At 42.2% G+C, this 21934-nt stretch overlaps 1 protein-coding gene across 18 annotated transcripts in view; it reads right to left on the reverse strand.

The window, feature by feature from the left end:
- Nucleotides 1–21934, reverse strand: part of LOC106589744 (neurexin-1a) — a 517413-nt gene that overhangs the window by 281774 nt on the left and 213705 nt on the right. For 12 of the 18 annotated variants that reach the window (XM_014180042.3, XM_014180038.3, XM_045709958.2 and 9 more), the window contains 2 exons: nt 6502–6705; nt 2778–2804 (listed from right to left, as the gene is read on the reverse strand). In XM_014180042.3, the coding sequence (XP_014035517.1) occupies nt 2778–2804; nt 6502–6705 (231 nt within the window). The remainder of the gene's footprint in view (nt 1–2777; nt 2805–6501; nt 6706–21934) is intronic. The other 6 variants (XM_045709960.2, XM_082970529.1, XM_082970531.1 and 3 more) reach the window with 1 other exon arrangement.

Consider the following 21934-nt stretch of genomic DNA (forward strand, 5'->3'; position numbering starts at 1 on the left):
TTGATTATAGTTTTAACCATGTTTTGTTAACAAACATTGGAGTAAAACAAGTTCATACTTTGGGTTCTGATGGGGTACGACAATTGAACTAAGCTCATGAGGCATTTATAAGTTATATTTTTCAAGAATCAATGGATACATATCATTCATTTATGAGACCAAAAATGGATGTAGTAACTGCTGATTGCTGCTTTAAATGCGTCAAAAAAATGATTTACTAAAGAATATATCTCCACTACCCAATTCCTTTTCTGCTTATGTGTATGTATGTAAACATATTTCTTAGATTAGCTACCTACACAGAGACATGGCACTAGATCCTAGTGCTGTATTTGAAATAAAGACAATCTATGTACAGATTTGTTTAGTGATGGGAATGTATTGGTATGTACAAGAATACATATGTGTGGAAGGCCCTACAGGTGTGTTTGATGTTCAATGTTTGCAGAGATTATACTGTAGTTGTGATTCCACGAATTAGCATTGTGCTTAAGGACGGAAAGTGTATGGAATGTCGGCATGTTTACCATCAATTTGCATACACAATGTACACAATGGATGCAGAATTCTTAGTTGCATGAAATGCTATTTAGCATAGAGATAGGTATTGAAAATCACCATTGGAATTGACGGGTAATGCTATAGAATAGCCTAACTTTTGATGCCCCTATACACAGACCTTCCTATGACACCAGCCTCCAGATATAAATTCATATGTACCCTATCATATATTGCATCCATTCGTGTGACTCAACCGTACCCCCAGCCAGACTAAGAGGACTGGATGCAGAATGGATGAAGACAATCTGGATGGAGGAGACAGAGCTTACTATGTCATGTTGCTGGGAGTGTGTTTCTCCATAACAGTGGAGGAGAGTCAGTGTGATGGAAGTGAAGGTAAACCCTAGAGATATAGTGTGTATGCAGCATGCAGTATGGAACACAGGAAAGGACGGCTCATCTTTTCTGACTCTTGAGGACTCTTCTTCCATCATTAATTCATCAATGTCCCTGAATTATAAATACAAGGACAAGGACAAGTTTCCTCCTAAAATATTGCAATGTAGCCTCTGTAGCTCCACACTCATATACCCCCTTCCCTCTCTCTTTCTCTGTCCCTCCCTCCCTCTTTCCTAGCAGTCCTATTCTCTCCATCACTATCTCTTTCCCTACCCTATCCATTTCTCAATCCCTCCCTCCCTCTCACATCGCTTCCTTCCGCTACATCCCTTATTCCTTCCTTCCCTCCGTCCCTCCCTCCTTCCCTCCTGGCAGTCCTACTCTCTCCATCCCTTTCTCTCTGCTCTGTAAGGCAGGTTAATGAGAATAATAAAATCACACTCCGTATTTCCTCTTTGCTTTGAAAAGCCTCATTAATTTACCAGGCGCCAAGATAGACTGAGGGAAGAAAGAAAGAAAAGAAGAGAATGATGAACAGAGAGAAAGGTGAAAATAAAATACAAGAGAATGATGAACAGAGAGAAAGGTGAAAATAAAATACAAGAGAATGACGAACAGAGAGAAAGGTGAAAATAAAATACAAGAGAATGACGAACAGAGAGAAAGGTGAAAATAAAATACAAGAAGAGAATGACGAACGGAGAGAAAGGTGAAAAAATTAAAATAAATTGAAAACAAGGGAACGGAGAAAATCATCCGTGGCTAAAATACCTCTGTTTCCAAGCATGCGTTTTATATCAGTCTGTTTGAATTTAGGAGCGTCATCAAGGCTGGTAATTAGAGACAACAGAGTGTGAAAAATTACTGTTGACTGCCATGTTGGGGGCTCCTCATTAATTCCAACCCCTCCCTCTCCTTCCTCTATCCCTCCATGCATCCTCTGCCTTCTCCCTCCCTCTCCTTCCTCTATCCCTCCATGCATCCTCCGCCTTCTCCCTCCCTCTCCTTCCTCTATCCCTCCATGCATCCTCCGCCTTCTCCCTCCCTCTCCTTCCTCTATCCCTCCATGCATCCTCCGCCTTCTCCCTCCCTCTCCTTCCTCTATCCCTCCATGCATCCTCTGCCTTCTCCCTCCCTCTCCTTCCTCTATCCCTCCATGCATCCTCCGCCTTCTCCCTCCCTCTCCTTCCTCTATCCCTCCATGCATCCTCCGCCTTCTCCCTCCCTCTCCTTCCTCTATCCCTCCATGCATCCTCTGCCTTCTCCCTCCCCTTCTCAAGCAGTCAGTATTCTGTAGGACAGCAGATGCAGATTCACACTGCCTGACTGAGGCCCAGAACATACTATAATGCACAGTCCATTATCTCCCATGAAATGGTCTGTATGCTATGCACTGGTCTATACTGGTCTATATCATACATAATATGTATATCCAAGGTATAGGAAATTGATTGGAATCATAATGGAAATGTGATTTCTTTTAAATAGCAATTTCTCACCATTAGCTGGTGGGGAAGAAAATAATAAATATTGCACATCTTTGTCAAACTGGTCTGAAATCATAATGTAAAACATATGACATCTATATAGCTTGTACCTAAATAGTCTACTTTCTGGCACACACATTTAGATCACATACATTCAGGTCACACTTTAAACAAACAACAAAATGTAAGGCTTAATAAAAGCTTCATAAACCCTTTTTAAGTTAAATTAAGGTTAAATAAAATAAAAAATAAGGCCTATATAGGTGTAGTTTGTTTAAAGAGGGATCTACATTCATGAATAAACAACGTTGTGAATACAGATAAAAGAGTAACAGTAAAATAGTATTAACAAAGGAGGTAGAGTATTAAATATGAGCAGTCTTTACTTACTGGTAGTACAGTTAATCTTGATACAGTCTAGATGGGGGAGAACAGATGAGATGTCAAATCCTTCACTGTGACAGCTGCAGACAATATTAAAACATCCCACCCCTCTGGGGACGACACACGGACCCAGGGACCACACCATGATGCTCTCTACCATGGCCCTCTCCTCCTCCACACCTGGCTCAGGTAAAAGTTGCTGGGGTGTGGTAGGAAGAGCATGGCAACTACTACTTTACAGTGCCAATCAAATGAGTTAGTTATATAGTTGTTTATGTCAGTAAAGGGCATTTCACAGTGCTATATTTTTTAGGTTGTTGTAGTGTGTGTGCTGAACCGGAAGGCCTTGACTGACCAACCTATATCACTCAATCAAAGTTTGAATATTTAGTGTTAATGATTTGTAGATTAAAAATATATTTCTACAGAAAAGTAACAAAACATTATTAACCTTTTAATTAAACATTTCCTGGTAAAAGTCCCAAATAAAATGGTCTCCTTGACAGAGGAGGTGGTTATATTTTTACCTATGAGATCTGCAACAAGAGAGCATCGGAACATGGTCATGGTCGAGCTGGGCCACTTGGTAGCGATGATGGGTAGTCTAACATCTTAGACGTAGGATAGGGCATTCAAAGACACCATGCCTCAATTTGACCACTGTCCAGTAGCCTTTTTTAACCAATTCAAAGGATTCATACTGAATGTCAGGCATGATGCCATTGGTGACAGAGGCTTTTCTCACAGAACATCTTCACCACTGCTAGAAACCTATTCCTTGTAATGAGTTCAAATTTGACCAACTACTACTACAACAACAACTACTACTACTACAGCTACTACTACTACTAATACTACTATTATTATTATTATTATGATTATATGGACCTATAACAACTACTACTACTACAGCTACTACTACTACTACTACTACTACTACTACTACTACTACTACTACTATTATTATTATTATTATTATTATGATTATATGGACCTATAACAACTACTACTACTACTACTACTACTACTATTATTAATATTATGTGGACCTACAACAACTACTACTACTACTACTACTATTATTAATATTATGTGGACATACAACAACTACTACTACTACTACTACTATTATTATTATTATTATTAGAATTAGTATTATTATTATTATTATTATATGGACCTACAACAACAACTACTACTACTACTACTATTATGAATATTATGTGGACCTACAACTACTACTACTACTACTACTACTAGCACTACTATGTGGACCTACAACTAATACTTGTACTACCTACTACTACTAGTATACAAATACTGCTACTATTTTTAAACAACTACATATTGTTGCTGCTATCCAGCCTCTCTCTTTCTCTCTCTCTCTGACTATATACAGTGAGTCAGTGTTGTGCTGTGAGAAGAGAGAGCTGACCGGATCCAGACCCAGACATTCTACCCATGTGGCCCTGCCAGTCGTGTGTCGTCAACCACAGCAGAAAAGTGGTCGCAAACAGCCAAAGACCAACGCCAGCCAGCCCGCACAGGAAATGCTCTGCTTTTCAAAGAAAGGGGAAAGTGAGGGAGGAGAGGGGAGAGAAAGAAGACAGAGGGAGAAGGGAGACCTAGCGATCTAAGGGCAAGTGAAACCAAGCGAAGAAAGTATTAAAATCTGTCCAAAAGAAATCAAAAAAGAAAATGTAAACAAAAACATCTTGGCTGTCATCATCAGATCAGATTTCAGAAGACATCTATGGTAACCGAGGCAATGTGGGTTGTCAGCCCCGTAACCGTGGTGATGTGGGTTGTCAGCCCCGTGTCAGTGTGAGGCGCTGTCGCCCTGGGTGTCACGGCAACAGGCTTCCCTGTGGTCGACAGACAGACAGAAAGTTCTGCCAATCCCATGCCCTCTCCTTTGCATGCACCGCTAAATGCCTCTGTTTAGAAAGCCCATTTCTGTTTAACCGGCGGAAAGGAGAAATAGATGGCTATCATTTCCCACAGCCATGCCCGGTTTGGGAGATATCTAACATTTCCAGAGGCGGATTCTCTCCGTTGCTCCATGAGGAGAGCAAATAGACACACACACACGCACGCGCACACACACACACACACACACACTATCTATAGCACGCTGAGAACTGGGCGTGCAGACAAAAGGCAAAGAGTATTATACAACAATAAATATTAATATCAGAAGTTATATCTCTCGATTGTTTGTTTTTGCACTTTCATCACTCTATGAGCTACGCTCAGCCTCACATAAACGGCCGACTAGAGCCTTGTCCTAGGCAGGTAGCCCAGCTTGTGAAGAGCGTTGGGCCAGTAACCAAATTGTCACTGGTTCGTATCCCCAAGCTGACTAGGGTGAAAATACTGCCGATGTGCCCTTGAGCAATGCACTTAACCGTTATTGCTCATGCAAGTCGCTCTGGATAAGATTGTCTGCTAAATGACTAAAATGTAAATGAGCTCTGGGGAAGGCTCGGTCGGTCAACAGTCTGACCTTGTTCTCTTTTATGAACTATTTTTACGACCCTGTCTTTTTTACCGATTGTTGTGCACTTTTTATTTGTATTCATCTACTTATTGTCTATTGATTAGCTTTGCTACTTCACATTTATTTTTCACTGCTGAGGAAGAGCTGCAAGTCAGCGTTTAGACCTGCTGTGGTACTGTCCACATGACAAAAACACTTTGATTTGATTTGTCAGTGATGTTTATAAGACTACTGAGACAGTAGAGGGACCATAGAGACATGTAATACAATAGAGTGGATGATATCAACGGCCTGCATAGCTCTAGAATGTGCTGATAATGGCAGCCATTTTGGTCAGGTCTATTTAATTCTATGGGAGGGACACTACTAGATATTAGACACCACTCTTACAACTGTTACAGAGCACAGACCTGAGACCAGTGACTGTAGAAGGCTGAGGGCTTTTCTCCACCAGGAGCTAAAAACTCTAAGTAAAGTAAGTATAGTCAGAGGGGACCTCAACGGGGCAGAGAAGGTACCAGTAATTAGGTTCCAAGGCTATAATGGAAAAAGGTTCCATATAAAACAGTGGCCAGAGCCAGCCAATTTGGATAATAACAGGTATGGGGCTGACAGTATATTTGGCTTTTGGTGCTAATGGGAAGTATGGCTTATATTTGGCTAATGGTCTTGGCTATAGCAATGCCAAGGTCATAGGTTCAATTCCCACCAGGATCACATAGACATACTAACAATGTATGCTCTTACTGCACAGTCACTTGGGGGTAGGGTGGGGTAGGGGTGGGGTAGGACAGAGAGCATTCCCTGCTGGGCCAAAACGACAGCGTGCTCATTTGGCAGTGAGCGGAGAGCCGCAGACTCTGGCCACTGAAGGGTTCCATACCATCCCCTTCTATTCAACATAATATACAGCATTTCATATATATCATCAGCATATCCATAGCTAAGATGATAGAGAGTGAGTGTAACATAGATGTAAGATAGAGAAAATGTCTGTCTGTTTTCAGGATGACGAGGTTGCTAAATGTTATATCAGGTTTGAGTCATGAACCTATGTGAGTCATGAACCTATGTGAGTCATGAACCTATGTGAGTCATGAACCTATGTGAGTCATGAACCTATGTGAGTCATCTTCAGCTATGTGTTTGTTGTGGTCATGTCATAGGCTATGTGCACCATGTGAGTTTTGTTGTAACTGTGTGGCGTGCGGCTACACCGTGTGGCGTTACCTAGGTTGACCGTCAGGCGAACGCGGCCGGTCTCCAGCTCCAGGCGCAGCGTGTCGGCACTGTCACGTGACGTTGTGGCCATCAGCACGCCATATGCCCGTTGAGAACGGAACCGTAGCGACACGTCTTCTGCTTCTGTGTGCATCACCACCGGCAACTGGATCTTCATGAACTTACTGCCGTCATAACTCAGGATGGTCGCATCTGGGAGGAGGAAAGGAGAGGGGGAGAGGGGAGAGATGGCAGGAGAGCAACGGGAGGTGAGGAGAGAGGGGGATGGGAAATGGAGGAGAGTTGAGGGGAGGAGAGAGGGTGATGGGGAGGAGAGCGGGGGCGAGGAGAGAGGGGGATGGGAAATGGAGGAGAGTAGGGGGGAGGAGAGGAGAGAGGGTGATGGGGAGGAGAGCGGGGGGAGAGGAAAGAGGGAGATGGGAAGGAGGGGAGAGTAGGGGGAGGAGAGCAGGGGAGGAGAGGAGAGAGAGGGATGCAGAGGAAAGCAAGGGGAAGAGGAGGAGAGGAGGAGAAGAAAGAGGGAGGAGAGTAGTGGGAGAGGAGAGAGAGTGAGGAGAGCGATAAATAATATATAACAATATATATTGTTGCGATATGAACATTTGTTATGTTATAAAATCAAAGTAAATTAAGTCAGCTATCAATTCTACTTGAAAATAAACAGACTATTAACACGACATGGGTTATGTTTGTTGCTGCTTATACCAAGGGCCTTGGATCAAGAGCTCTCAGGCACAGTCCCAGATTCCCACCAACCAGTACATATTCATGTGTTTCCAAGTCCATGCTCATCCACCACATGTATTTGAAGGTGACAAGACCTTGACTGAATACATAAACAGTCTCAAAACCTCAAAGGCTCTTCAGACTGAAGAGATCCTCCTGGTCCCATTTGGAGACACGGTTAGACAGCCTAACAGGGTTTTGCAGTCAGAGCAAAACCACCACACCACCACTCTAATGGTCAATCAACCTTGAGACAAAAATGAAGATGGGGTATAAAGACAGGGAAATGACTATGTCTTGGGCTCAAGGATTTCAAATGATTTCAAATAGTATTTGAACCCAGGCAGCTGTTTCCTCTACACACTAAAAACAAATGGTTCTATATAGTGCCAAATAAGGGTTATTTGACTTGTAATACTACAGCAGAACCCTTTTTGGTGCTATACAGTATGGAACCTTTTTTTGAAGGTTCTAAATGGAACCTGTATAGTGTTATAAATAACAGATTACTAAGGTTCTATAATGAATCATAAAAAAAGGCTATATTTAGCATCCAAAAAGCATTCTGCTATGGTTACAACCCTTTTTGGAGCTATATTGAAGGATTTCCTGATGGTTCTTCATAAAACCTTTGTGGAGAATGTTTCTATAAAGAACATAGCCACGGGAAGTAGGGGTGCTGAGGGTGCTTCAACACCCCCATATTTATTTTTTATTTTTACAAATATTAATAGGAAAATAAATGATTTACAAATATATATAATAATAATAATAATGTCACAAAAATAGTGCCTTTACTACTATTAGCGGACAGCTATATAGACGTCTTTAGAACGGGCCCCAAAAAATTTCAGCATCTCTACTTTGGCAAAAAAAGTTATATAATTAAGAATAGGATCTTGCAGTATTCAATAGCTGGAATTGTAAGAGTTGTTGCCCTGTCCCTTTCTCTGCCCTTGTCATTCGAATGCAATCCAGAAACAACAAAACACTGTCCTCAATAATTTACATCAAAAGGTGCAAAGTTATGGGCAAAGACACTATACAAATTAAATGTTTGTTTTGCTCAAATAACATGGAAAACAACCACCTTTTGTGCAGTATTCATTTAACATCCTTACACACCACTTAATGTAAATACACATTACTGTACTGTACCTAGGCTGGTCATCTAGGTTTGTACCTGTAGACTTTCCATCACTATGAAGAAAAACAATGACCAATACAGTAATTGAGAACATTGAGACATCAAGTGGTTTGTGATGATGTGTTGTGATGATGTGGCTCAGTTTGTAGAGCATTGTGCTTGCAATGCTAGAGTTGTGGGTTTGATTCCCACAGGGACAAAGTATATAACTGTATGCACTCACTACTGTAAGTTGCTCTGGATAAGAGTGTCTACTTAAATGGAAAAGGAATGAATAGACCATTTCAGTTTTCACATAGAAATAAGTTGCATTTGCAAAGTATTTCAAGAAACTGGAAAACAAATATCAAGCAAGTCTTTTTATATTCCACAAGTATTATCAGATTAACTGTTTTGCACAGGTAATTATCAGACTCAAGTTACAAATGCTGGTAAACACTCCAATACATTTAGTTACAAATATATCACCAAAGTAGTGCACTGGGCCTTTACTAGTCCAGTATTAGAGGACCAATATAGAGGTCTTCAGGACAGGCAATTGTATTTATTCTGAATCAAGTGTGCTAGCTCTGGAACGACTGGGGGTCCATGATGAGAGAACTGAGAACTTCTGACTTAGTCAGCCGTTCTCAAGGCCATACGTGAGTCTTTCACAAGACACCATCACTGGCCATAGTCAAATATAACATGTAATAGCGTCACACAACAGATTAGATCAACTGGAACAACACTATCAGTCATGGTTGCACAAAAAGAACTGTACAGAAACCACACCCCAACATATTTGAATGAGCCGCTGCCCCTACATTTGAATAATTAATAGAGAGGAAAGAACCCTTTTTGAATTGCAAAGAACCATTGAAGGGCGCAAAGGGTTATATGGGTTTGTATGGTTCCACATAGTACCATCAACCTTCCCAACGAAACCCTTGAGGAACTCTCCTTTTTTAGTGTACAACGATGCTGGGCAGATTGTTTAACACTGAGGGAAGAGGGTGTAACATCATTCCCAGTAACCAAACAAACCAGAACCCAATAACAAAACCATTAGTGCCTCAGACAGACAGAGGTAAGGGATGAGAGGAGATAATAGGATGCCAATGTTCCCACACACACACACACACACACACACACCACCACACACCACACACACACACACACACACACACACACACACACACACACACACACACACACACACACACACACACACACACACAGGTTCGTCGTCAAACACACCTCATGTCACATCCATCCCCCATGGGATGACTCCGCTGCTCCGACACAATCCCTCACCCAAATCCAATTTCTCCCTCCTCTCCTCCCCCTCACCACCTCCCATCCTGGGGTACGCTTCAGGTGACAGGGACAGTGTGACAAATGAGGGCTCGCCGCTAAACTGTCTGTCTCCCGCCCGGCTGCTAAAGCAAAGTGTGTGTGTGTGTCTATGTGTGCGTGTGTGCGTGGTGCATGCGTGCTTAATTTGTAGAACCGCGGTTTCGTGGGTAACGTTTGATAACCGGCCCAAAAGGCCCCCAAAAATTGTCAAACACTCCAGTCACCCAAGTCATTGACTGTTCTCTCTACTACCGTACGGCAAGCGGTACCGGAGCACCAAGTATAGGACCAAAAGGCTCCTTTACAGCTTCTACCCCCAAAACTGCTGAACAATTAATCAAACGGCCACCCAAACTATTTATATTGACACCCTTTGTTTTTACACTGCTGCCACTCGCTGTTTATTAGCTATGCGTAAGTAAGTAAGCATTTCACGGTAAGCTCTACACCTGTTGCATTCGGCGCATGTGACAAATAAAATTGGATTTGATAAAAAATATATAATACGCCTACCTTCTGAACGGTTGGAGCTATTAGCAACTATAACCCATCCCTGAAAGATAAGACTCTCAGGAACACGTATGTGTTTTCATCTACAACACACCCAAGCTGAGCAGGAATAGTTAGAAGGGAGGGTGATGAATTTGCACAGAATCACTCTGGGAAATGAATTGATTCTCACAAAAGATCATACACAGAGATTGCTCAATGATTATCATCATCCCTGATGTTTTTCTGAAATTTCCAATCCCGTTCTGATGCATTTCAATTACTCAAAAGAATATACTTCATTCAGACTGAAATTTGGTATTAGCCTACCTGATTTGAGATAATGGAAATAATGCCAGATTCATCAAATTATTTTTTACACATTTGTTTCTGATACCCCCAAGTCCTAAAATAGACAATGACATAGCTTGATGGTCCATGTTAATAGTAGGCTATCTTAAATATCATGTGTGAATCCATTTGACTTTGTGACCTCAGAAATATTAGTGACAACATCTGACATAGAGGGTATAAATGGGATAAAGATTGGGTATTATTACTGCTAGAAATGACCCGTTACAACATGAGCGCTGTTTGGATGGGCTACTAAGTAAAATTAGGCAGTGTGTGGAAGTCTGCAAGGGACATAAGATGCAGGTCTACTTTCCAATGGGATTGTTTATTATACTTAAATCGCAAATCTGATATTCTCTCCTTTTCGCACCACTTTCCTAAATTGTCCTGATTCCCTTTCTTGAAGTTAGACGCTATCTCTCACCTCAGCCAAAAAGATAGTCCTTTATCCTCTTCACCATGGTAACTATCTATCTCGCATTCACTTTGAGTCACTCCAGGAAGGTACAGAGAGAGAGAGAGAGCGAGAGAGAGAGAAAGAGCGATAAAGAGGGGTGAGAGAAAGAGAAGGGGAGAGAGAGAGAGAGAGAGAGAGAGAGAGAGAGAGAGAGAGACAGAAAGAGAGAGACAGAAAGAGGGGAGAGAGAAGAGAGAGAGCGAGGCAGAAATGAGAGAGAAGACAGAGAGAGAAAGAGAGAGAGAGAAAGAGGGTAGAGAGAAAGAGAAGAGAGAGAGAGAAAGAGAGCAGAAGTTTCTGCAGTCACTCATCTCTGTCTGCTCACATCTCCTCTCTATCAGATGTCTCTCTACATGGTACAGGCCCTAACCATGTTTAAGTCAACATCCATTTTCCTTCCTCACTCACACTTTTTTCCCTCATATGTCCTATTGGATTAGCTGTCCATATGACCTGTGAAATTGCCATGTCATAGTATTTATATTCATACATCTGTGGTACATTCTATTGAACTAGACCTGAATGAATATATCCTACTGTACATGTGACCATAATGACCACAGGTATTCTCCTTTTCCTCTCTGTCTACGGCAAGCCACAGACAACAATCCAAATGATTAATGTGTTGTTTACTTGTGTCGAGAATGCCTATGAGTTCTTTCACAATTACAGAGAATTGTAGAGTTACACAATGGTGCTCTGTACTCTAATACTGGGCCTTTGTCAGCCCTAGCTAGATAAAAACAAGTAATCACAATCTGAGTGAAATCACAATCTGAATAAATTCATAAACATTGCATCTCATCCAGAGATTCGTCCCAAATGGCACCCTATTTCCTATACAGTGCACTATTGTTGATAGGTGCTGGTCAAAAGTAGTGCACTAAACAGGGTGCCACTTGGGACACGGCCTAGGATGCTGCCGTCTCTGTTGAGATGCGTATAACAGGCTGTCAGGCAGTTAGCAGCGTAAATAAGAAATTCTGAGAACGATGTGGAAATATGAAATCTGACATGTGAGAGCATCATTATCAAATGCAAAGTGGGCACCTGTCAAACATCCATTGTTGGAGCAGCACTCACTTCATTTTTAATGGCACACAACCATGTGTAATATCAAAATAAAGCAGGGGGATTGAAGCTGAAACGGAGCAAGTAGCGACCAACTCACTGCCTGCTTTAAGACAAGCAGAACCTGTTAAGGGAGGAGAGGAAGAGGTGTGGAGGACAATATGGTAAGCATCTATTCTCGCCATTTTGTAAGGTGTGTGTGTGTGTGTGTGTGTGTGTGTGTGTGTGTGTGTGTGTGTGTGTGTGTGTGTGTGTATATGTGTGTGTTTGTGTGACACCTCACGCTCTCTTGATTTTCAGACGAAAACAAGGAGGAGGCAACAACATCTAGCTAGGGGACAGACTGCTTTAGAGAAACAAATTAGGCAGTAATCTTAAAAAGGGGGACATGGTTGAGGTCCCTCTCCACCCTCTCCTCTCTCTCTCCACCCTCTCCTCTCTGTCTCTCATTTTCTCACCCTCTCTCCCTGCCCCCCCACTCCCCCGCTCCCCCGTCTCTCTCCCTTCCTCCCTTGAGTGGAGGTTTGCAAGAGGGCAAGCCAAGCTGTCACCCGCATGTCACAGCCACCCCTATAGCACCACCAGGCCTGATCCACCCAATCCAATTCAACTATCGCCGAATTACAGTCGCCAAGGGGGTTTGGAGAAATGTATGTTCAACATTCATAACAAACAGCAAGAATTGGACTACAGGCATCATTCATTATTCAGCCTGCTTATGTCTCCAGTCTTTCTCCAGACCCTGTCTCTGAATATCTTATGTCTCCAGCAGTAGTGGTGCATAGGTAAAATCACTGGGGAAGCCAAGCCGCCCCCCCCCCCGCCCCCCCACTACTGTGATATATAGGCCTAAAGGCCGAGACAATAAGAAGACACAGTGGCAGAATAAATTCAACCACACCTGTTTTATCACAAAACCGGTTAGCAGCCTATGTCCGGTGAAGTCCACAAAGCATATTGCATATACAGTAACAGACAGTTACATGACCTACAGCATGGTCAAGGAAGGTCATGTTTCTGACATTTTCGGACCACTAAACAACTATTGATTTAGAACCATAGAGAGTTACCGCAAGACACAAAGAAAACAGGAGCTGCCTCCACTATTCCAGCACCATTTCAACTTCATCATTTCAACATCATCAAATCACCTCTGCTTAGTCTAATACAGCGACAACTACAAGATACCAAAAACAATTTAGTCCAATCAACTTAAGCTAAATATGATTTGACTGTCCATGGTTTCTGTGTACGTCTGAGTATGTGCATCTGTGCACGTTCGTGCAAGTAGAAAAACATGTTGAATCACCCTCCTTGCTACATATTGAACTTCCATCCTCTCAGGCCAGGGGCACAACAGTGTATGAATTAATGGTTGGATCAGAATTATCATTATAATCATTGGCCAGTATGGAGAATTAAGTAAAAGCTCAAGTCCAAATCCCTATTTCTATCCGTAGCTAATTTAGGAAAGGGCCAATTTTAGCTAGCTGGCTAGCTAGCCACCGGAGGACAACAACACAAGGAGATGCAACAATTCAAATTTTTTCTGTCAATGACGTATGCTCTCAATGGGATTTCATAGGAGAGACGCCAAATCCAAGCTGGCTTCCCTTGACACTTTTTTTTTGGTGTGCCAGGACCATTCACAGTTGAGCTCGCTCAGTTTAGCTCAACGCTGATTGGCAATTATTTTATACATTTTTTGTCAAGGGAGGCCAGATGCTCGCTGGCTTCCCTTGCCTTCAATGCTACGGGCTGCAACAATGTCATACTCGTTTGGACCAGACAGCATCAGATGGATGGCCAACACGTAGAGACATAAAGAGGGGGGCTGTTTGGCTCGCTCGGATGTTTTCTCCTGTGAGATACATTCAGCCTCTTGCAAATTGAAGGAAAAGTATGAAACACAGAGATGAAAAATTAATACATGTTTTTATTTTTAGTATTATTATTTTTTGTGGGGGATCAATTGTTTTAGGAAGCCTGGCTGCCCTTGGCATCCATGAATACACGCCACTGGTCTCCATTCTCCAGTGCTTCTCCAGACCCTTGTCTCTGAATATATTGTCTCCATTCTCCAGTGTTTCTCCAGACCACTGTCTCTGAATATATTGTCTCCATTCTCCAGTGTTTCTCCAGACCACTGTCTCTGAATATATTGTCTCCATTCTCCAGTGTTTCTCCAGACCCCTGTCTCTGAATATATTGTCTCCATTCTCCAGTGTTTCTCCAGACCCCTGTCTCTGAATATATTGTCTCCATTCTCCAGTGTTTCTCCAGACCCCTGTCTCTGAATATATTGTCTCCATTCTCCAGTGTTTCTCCAGACCACTGTCTCTGAATATATTGTCTCCATTCTCCAGTGTTTCTCCAGACCCCTGTCTCTGAATATATTGTCTCCATTCTCCAGTGTTTCTCCAGACCCCTGTCTCTGAATATATTGTCTCCATTCTCCAGTGTTTCTCCAGACCCCTGTCTCTGAATATATTGTCTCCATTCTCCAGTGTTTCTCCAGACCCCTGTCTCTGAATATATTGTCTCCATTCTCCAGTGTTTCTCCAGACCCCTGTCTCTGAATATATTGTCTCCATTCTCCAGTGTTTCTCCAGACCCCTGTCTCTGAATATATTGTCTCCATTCTCCAGTGTTTCTCCAGACCACAGTCTCTGAATATATTATGTCTCCATTCTACAGTGCTTCTCCAGACCACTGTCTCTGAATATATTGTCTCCATTCTCCAGTGTTTCTCCAGACCACTGTCTCTGAATATATTATGTCTCCATTCTACAGTGCTTCTCCAGACCACTGTCTCTGAATATATTGTCTCCATTCTCCAGTGTTTCTCCAGACCACTGTCTCTGAATATATTATGCCTCCATTCTCCAGTGCTTCTCCAGACCACTCAGTCTGAATATCTTAGTGTACACTACTGAGGAAGGAGGAAGTAGACAGACTGGCTGGTAAATTTAGAGAAGATAGAAACAACTTGCCAACTTGGTGGAAAGATTGACAGAGAGAGGAGGAGAGAGAGAGAGAGAGAGAGAGAGAGGGGAGGGGGGCAGAGATAGAGATATGCTGGTTCATTGGATTTTTTAAATCTATCATTATCAACAGATTGATGGAAACATGGAGAGACATGGAGAATATTGCCAGTTCCAAGGCCAGAGAGGTGGCTATTATCCTGGGCCAAAATCTAATGTGGCCCTCCCCCTGCCTGGAGCTGAGTCTGTAAAACAGCTTTATCTGAGCCCTGCTGCCTGTAGAAGACCACTGTCAGGATATGGCACTGTCATGTCCACTACACTGTCCAATCAACCACACACAGAGACACACACACACACATTTTAGGAAAATATTTTAGTTAAGCAGACATCAAGCAGACATCTTTCCCGGCCTGAACGCATCCTAAATGTCCTCCTGGACTCATCCTAAATGAACTGAACGCATCCTAAATGTCCTCCTGGACTCATCCTAAATGAACTGAACGCATCCTAAATGTCCTCCTGAAAGTTTCTAAAATGTACTCCTGAACGCATCCTAAATGTCCTCCTGAACGCATCCTAAATGTCCTCCTGAACTCATCCTAAATGTCCTCCTAAATGCATCCTAAATGTCTTCCTGAACGCATCCTAAATGTCTTCCTGAATGCATCCTAAATGTCCTCCTGGACTCATCCTAAATGTCGTCCTGAACGCATCCTAAATGTCCTCCTGAACTCATCCTAAATATCCTCCTGAACGCATCCTAAATGTCCTCCTGAACTCATCCTAAATGTCCTCCTTAACGCATCCTAAATGTCCTCCTGAATGCATCCTAAATGTCCTCCTGAACTCATCCTAAATGTCCTCCTGAACGCCTCCTAAATGTCCTCCTGAACGCCTCCTAAATGTCCTCCTGAACACATCCTAAATGTCCTACTGAACACATCCTAAATGTCCTCCTGAACACATCCTACATGTCCTCCTGAACACATCCTAAATGTCCTCCTGAACACATTCTAAATGTCCTACTGAACACATCCTACATGTACTCCTGAACACATCCTACATGTACTCCTGAACACATCCTAAATGTCCTCCTGAACACATCCTAAATGTCCTCCTGAACACATCCTACATGTACTCCTGAACACATCCTAAATGTCCTCCTGAACACATCCTAAATGTCCTACTGAACACATCCTAAATGTACTCCTGAACACATCCTAAATGTCCTCCTGAACACATCCTAAATGTCCTCCTGAATGCATCCTAAATGTCCTCCTGAACACATCCTAAATGTCCTCCTGAATGCATCCTAAATGCCCTCCTGAACACATCATAAATGTCCTCCTGAATGCATCCTAAATGCCCTCCCCCTCATTGCTTCTCTCTCTAATCCATCCAGTTTCAGTTGGTAATTAGATATTGTATTAAATATTGTTGTAGCAGAGAGAGAGAGCGGAGGGTGGAGGTGGGTGCCCAGATGGTAGGGAAGGGGTAGACTGTGTCTGTGTGCATTTGTGCGTTTGTGTGTGTGTTTATGTGTACCCAGATGGTAGGCAAGGTGCAGTGCAATGCAGTACAGGCACATCTCATGGTGAATGACAGACTGGGTGGTGAATGCAGTGTGTGTGTGTCTTCTGCTATTCAAAATGGGTCTCGTTGCGGCATCGCTCGTTACTCGTTTTCCTTCCTCTTCTCCTCCCTCCTTTTCCTCTGCCTCTTTTCCCTGTGTGTGTGTGTGTGTGTGTGTGTGTGTGTGTGTGTGTGTGTGTGTGTGTGTGTGTGTGTGTGTGTTTGCGTTGCTCCTCCTCCCACACCATATGCAGTAGCTGTGTTTAGCCACCGGGTGGTATGGTACACCATGCATGGAGATGTGAAGGCTAATTCTTCTGACAGCTTTTTCTGCCTGCTAGCTGCACACCCATACACACACGTACGTACACACACACACACACACACACACACACACACACACACACACACACACACACACACACACACACACACACACACACACACACACACACACACACACACACACACACACACACACACACACACACAGACAGACACACACACATACACACACATACACATATACCCACGTACGCACAAACACACATCACATGAGGTTGGTGGGATAGGCTCATAGTAATGGCTGGAACGGAACTGATGGAATGGTATCAAACATTTCTTTAACTGCCTTTAGAAAGTAAAGAATCCCTGTGAAAACAGCCTATGTGGCATCGATATGAGTCAGAAACAGTTATTCTAAAACACCAGTCTCAACGTCAACAGTGAAGAGGTGACTCCGGGATGCTGGCCTTCTAGGCAGAGTTCCAGTGTCTGTGTTCTTTTGCCCATCTTAATCTTTTCTTTTTATTGGCCAGTCGGAGATATGGCTTTTTCTTTGCAACTCTGCCTAGAAGGCCAGCATCCCGGAGTCGCCTCTTCACTGTTGACGTTGAGACTGGTGTTTTGCCGGTACTATTTAATGAAGCTGCCAGTTGAGGACTTGTGAGGCGTCTGTTTCTCAAACTAGACACTCTAATGTAAATGTCCTCTTACTCAGTTGTGCACCGGGGCTTCCCATTCCTCATTCTATTCTGGTTAGAGCCAGTTTGCGCTTGTCTGTGAAGGGAGTAGTACACAGCATTGTACGAGATCTTCAGTTTCTTGGCAATTTCTCACATGGAATAGCCTTCATTTCTCAGAACAAGAATAGACTGACGAGTTTCAGAAGAAAGGTCTTTGTTTCTGGCCATTTTGAGCCTGTAATCGAACCTACAAATGCTGATGCTCCAGATACTCAACTAGTCTAAAGAAGGACTGTTTTATTGCTTCTTTCATCAGAACAACAGTTTTCAGCTGTGCTAACACAATTGCAAAAGGGTTTTCTCATGATCAATTATCCATTTAAAATGATAAACTTGGAGTAGCTAACACAACGTGCCATTGGAACACAGGACTGATGGTTGATTGTAATGGGTCTCTGTACGTCTACTATATGCCATAAAAAATCTGCCGTTTCCAGCTACAATAGTCATTTACAACATTAACAATGTCTACATTCTATTTCTGATCAATTTGATATTATTTAATGGACAAAAATGTGCTTTTAAAAATAAAAAAACAAGGACATTTCTAAGTGACCCCAAACTTTTGAACGCTAGTGTATATATATTTATTTTTTATTTATTTCATTATTATTATTATTTTTATGTACAATTACATAAGGAATTAGGTAAAAAATGATGTAAAAAATATACTGAAATATAAAACCTTAACTGCCTTGATCAAGGCACAATGTTTCTGAGATAATTGATTGCTGATGTGCCTCCTGGCATTTGTGTTGTACACAGGTGTTGCTCCTCATGCCTGATTGCATTCACACACATTACCATTGTGTGTATTTGTATGCTCTGATGAAGGTCTGGCGACCGAGAGATCAGCCTAATTAAATAGAAAATTGTGCACTGATCCTGAGGGTGCAGAAATTCCTTTTCATTTCAGTGTTACTCCTTATCTCCTGCACATCAGCAACGGTCGGGTGTACAACAGATCCTTTCAAAATTCCATGTGTTTGATGCCATTCCATTTACTCCATCCCAGCCATTATTATGAGCTGTCCTCCCCTCAGCAGCCTCCTGTGTCACACACACACAAACACAGGCTCCAGTCTACAATCTGGAGACATCAAAACAGCTGGCAGTGTGCCAGGGTGGATCCTCCGTTCTGTCTGTCTGCACCACAGCTCCTACTCTCTAGCTAGACAGCTCTAACCGCCGACGCCAGTCACACACATGGCATAACACCAGAGACGGAGAGAAGGAGAGCGGGAGGGAGAGAGGAAAAAAGGGTGTGAAGAGAGGGCAACAGAAAGAGAAGAAAGGGCCATATGAAAAGAGAAAAAGCTGAGGTGAAACACCAGACCAAATATACTTATAACTCACCCAAGATAGATCATCTATATCAATTTCAATGGGAGCAAAATAAGCATAGTGGGCAGAATAAGCAAGCAGGTGGACAGAGCCAAGCAACGAGCTACCGAGATCCTATTTGCGCGTCCTAGCATGTATTTGCATATTTCCGTTAGGGAACAACTTCTCTGAGAAGTGTGCTTGTGCAATAACTAAATTCACCCTTACACTCCTCCTAAACAACACAATATTTAGAAACTTTGGCAAAGGGTCTACAAAATTTGTAACAGATTTGGTTTTGGGGGCAGAAAACTGTATTGAGATCGGCTTTTCTTCAATGAGAAAATCAGCAGAATGTCGGCCCAGTTCCATCTCGCTCCATCTTCTCCCACTGCCAGCCACTGGGCTTTCTCTCCTCACCATATTTGGTAGTGAGTGGAAATGCCAACCGGATGCTTTAGATTTATACATCCGGTGAAACATCTGTCTCCTTGTTCTATCTGTGACCAGACTGAAGTGTAATCAGGGTTCAACACACACTGTAATGGAAAACTGTAATTTATATGGACACTTTAGGTTTTATCAAAAGTTTAAAAAAACTCTTAAATGTTTAATTGCAGCATACTGTAAATTATGGTGCATTGTGGGAACATTACTGTATTGTGAATGGTACTGTAATTCCACGCCACAGAATACAGTACCGTACCATATCTTTAGAGCGCCAAAAACCTTTTGACCACTAGTGGGTGCATGGTATTGTTGTTTATAGCATATTTTGAGGCATGCCTTGTAGAAGGCTATATTTGTTGCACCCGTGAGTCAGAATGCTGTACTAATTTAACTATTAGATGCTTAAAGAGCCCATTCAACTTAAACTGTATAGGGGACAGATTGGAGGGGCAGCAAGTATTGAACCTTAAACGGTTGCGCATTTTGCTATGTCCTTTTGGTTGGTTTTGCCCTGTAGTCACTGCCAGAGTGGAAGCCTTTGTTAAAGCCTCTAGAAGTGCAAGTGATATCTAACACCAAATATTCATTCATGTGCTCTAATGTGTAAGCCTAGCAGTAAACCTGCTGGCACAAATCACTTTTAATTAAGTCAAATACTGTGAAATACAAGCCCCACCCCTCAATGAATTTCATTCATTCATTCATTTAGATTACAGGTGCATTTACCTTTTTATAGTATAATATAGTCAAATGTACAGTATTGTACTTTGTGTCATTAAACGGTATTTGCTTTGATACCGTATTTATATTACAGTAGCTGTACTGTAATATGAAAAACAGAATTGTACTTGACACCGAGCTGCCTGTAAGCTACTGTTAAATTCACAGTAACCCCTTTACAGTGTACAGGTTTTCCATTAAGTCGATACAAAAGAGTGCATATGAATACAAGTGGGCTCACCTCTTTATCTTCATAACGTGGAAATGACTTGCACCCCTTATGCCCATATTCTCTCTCCCTCAATTCAATTCAAGGGCTTTATTGACATGGGAAACATATGTTAACATTGCCAAAGCAAAGTGAAGTAGATAATAAACAAAAGTGAAATAAACAATAAAAATTAACAGTAAACATTACACTCACAGAAGTTACAAAAGAATAAAGACATTTCAAATGTCATATTATGTATATATACAGTGTTGTAACGATGTGCAAATGGTTAAAGTACAAAAGAGAAAATGAATAAACATAAATATGGGTTGTATTTACTATGGTGTTTGTTCTTCACTGGTTGCCCTTTTCTTGTGGCAACAGGTCACAAATCTTGCTGCTGTGAAGGCACACTGTGGTATTTCACCATGTAGATATGGGAGTTTATCAAAATTGGGTTTGTTTTTTAATTCTTTGTGGATCTGTGTAATCTGAGGGAAATATGTGTCTCTAATATGGTCATACATTTGGCAGGAGGTTCGGAAGTGCAGCTCAGTTTCCACCTCACTTTGTGGGCAGTGTGCACATAGCCTGTCTTCTCTTGAGAGCCAGGTCTGGTTATGGTGACCTTTCTCAATAGCAAGGCTCTGCTCACTGAGTCTGTACATAGTCACATCTTTCCTTAAGTTTGGGTCAGTCACAGTGGTCAGGTATTCTGCCAATGTGTACTCTCTGTTTAGGCCCAAATAGCATTCTAGTTTGCTCAGTTTTTTTTGCGAATTCTTCCAATGTGTCAAGAAATTATATTTTTGTTTTCTCATGATTTGGTTGGGTCTAATTGTGTTGCTGTCCTGGGCTCATCTCTTTCTCTCTCCCTGCCTCCCTTCATTCCTCATTCCCAGTACTACCATTGACTAACTTCTCTCTACCTCTCTTTTGCTCTTTCTCTCTCCCTCCCTCACGTCCTACTGTGTGCCCTCCTTCTCTGTCAGCTCATTAGCAGGGAAGGGAAACATTAGACCCGTAGAGTGAGAGGCAAGGAGAGGAAATCATCTGACTTGGGTACGTTCACAGCTCTCTCCTCTATGCTGTCTCCTCCCCTCTCTCTTCTCTCACTCCCTCCCTCCCCCTCACGCTCTCTGTTCTCTCTCTCTCTCACTCTCTCTTTTTGTTCTCCTATAACCACCACTGTCGCCAAAAAAGCTCCTGAATTATGTATTTCTTAATATTTGTAATATTTCCTAATACTCCTACTGTCATTCACACTACTCTATTCACTGAAACAGAGAGAGTGAGTGAATGTCCTCTGCCTCTGAAGCCCACAGAGAACAGTGTGTGCATACCGTGTTACAGCTATGCCTGTTCCAACATGGATGTATACACCCGTGCTATTTGGTGACTATTTAGTAAAAAAATGCATACGGATGTTATGTCGTAATAGTGGTGAACTATGCTGAAATATTAACAGGCTGTGTAGGGCCTTACCTAACACATTTAGAATACATACACATTCGTGATGGTGCTATTTTTTTTTACGATTCCATCTGCGTT

This window comes from Salmo salar, chromosome 28 (assembly GCF_965601325.2).
Source record: "Salmo salar chromosome 28, fSalSal1, whole genome shotgun sequence".
NCBI lineage: Eukaryota > Metazoa > Chordata > Actinopteri > Salmoniformes > Salmonidae > Salmo > Salmo salar.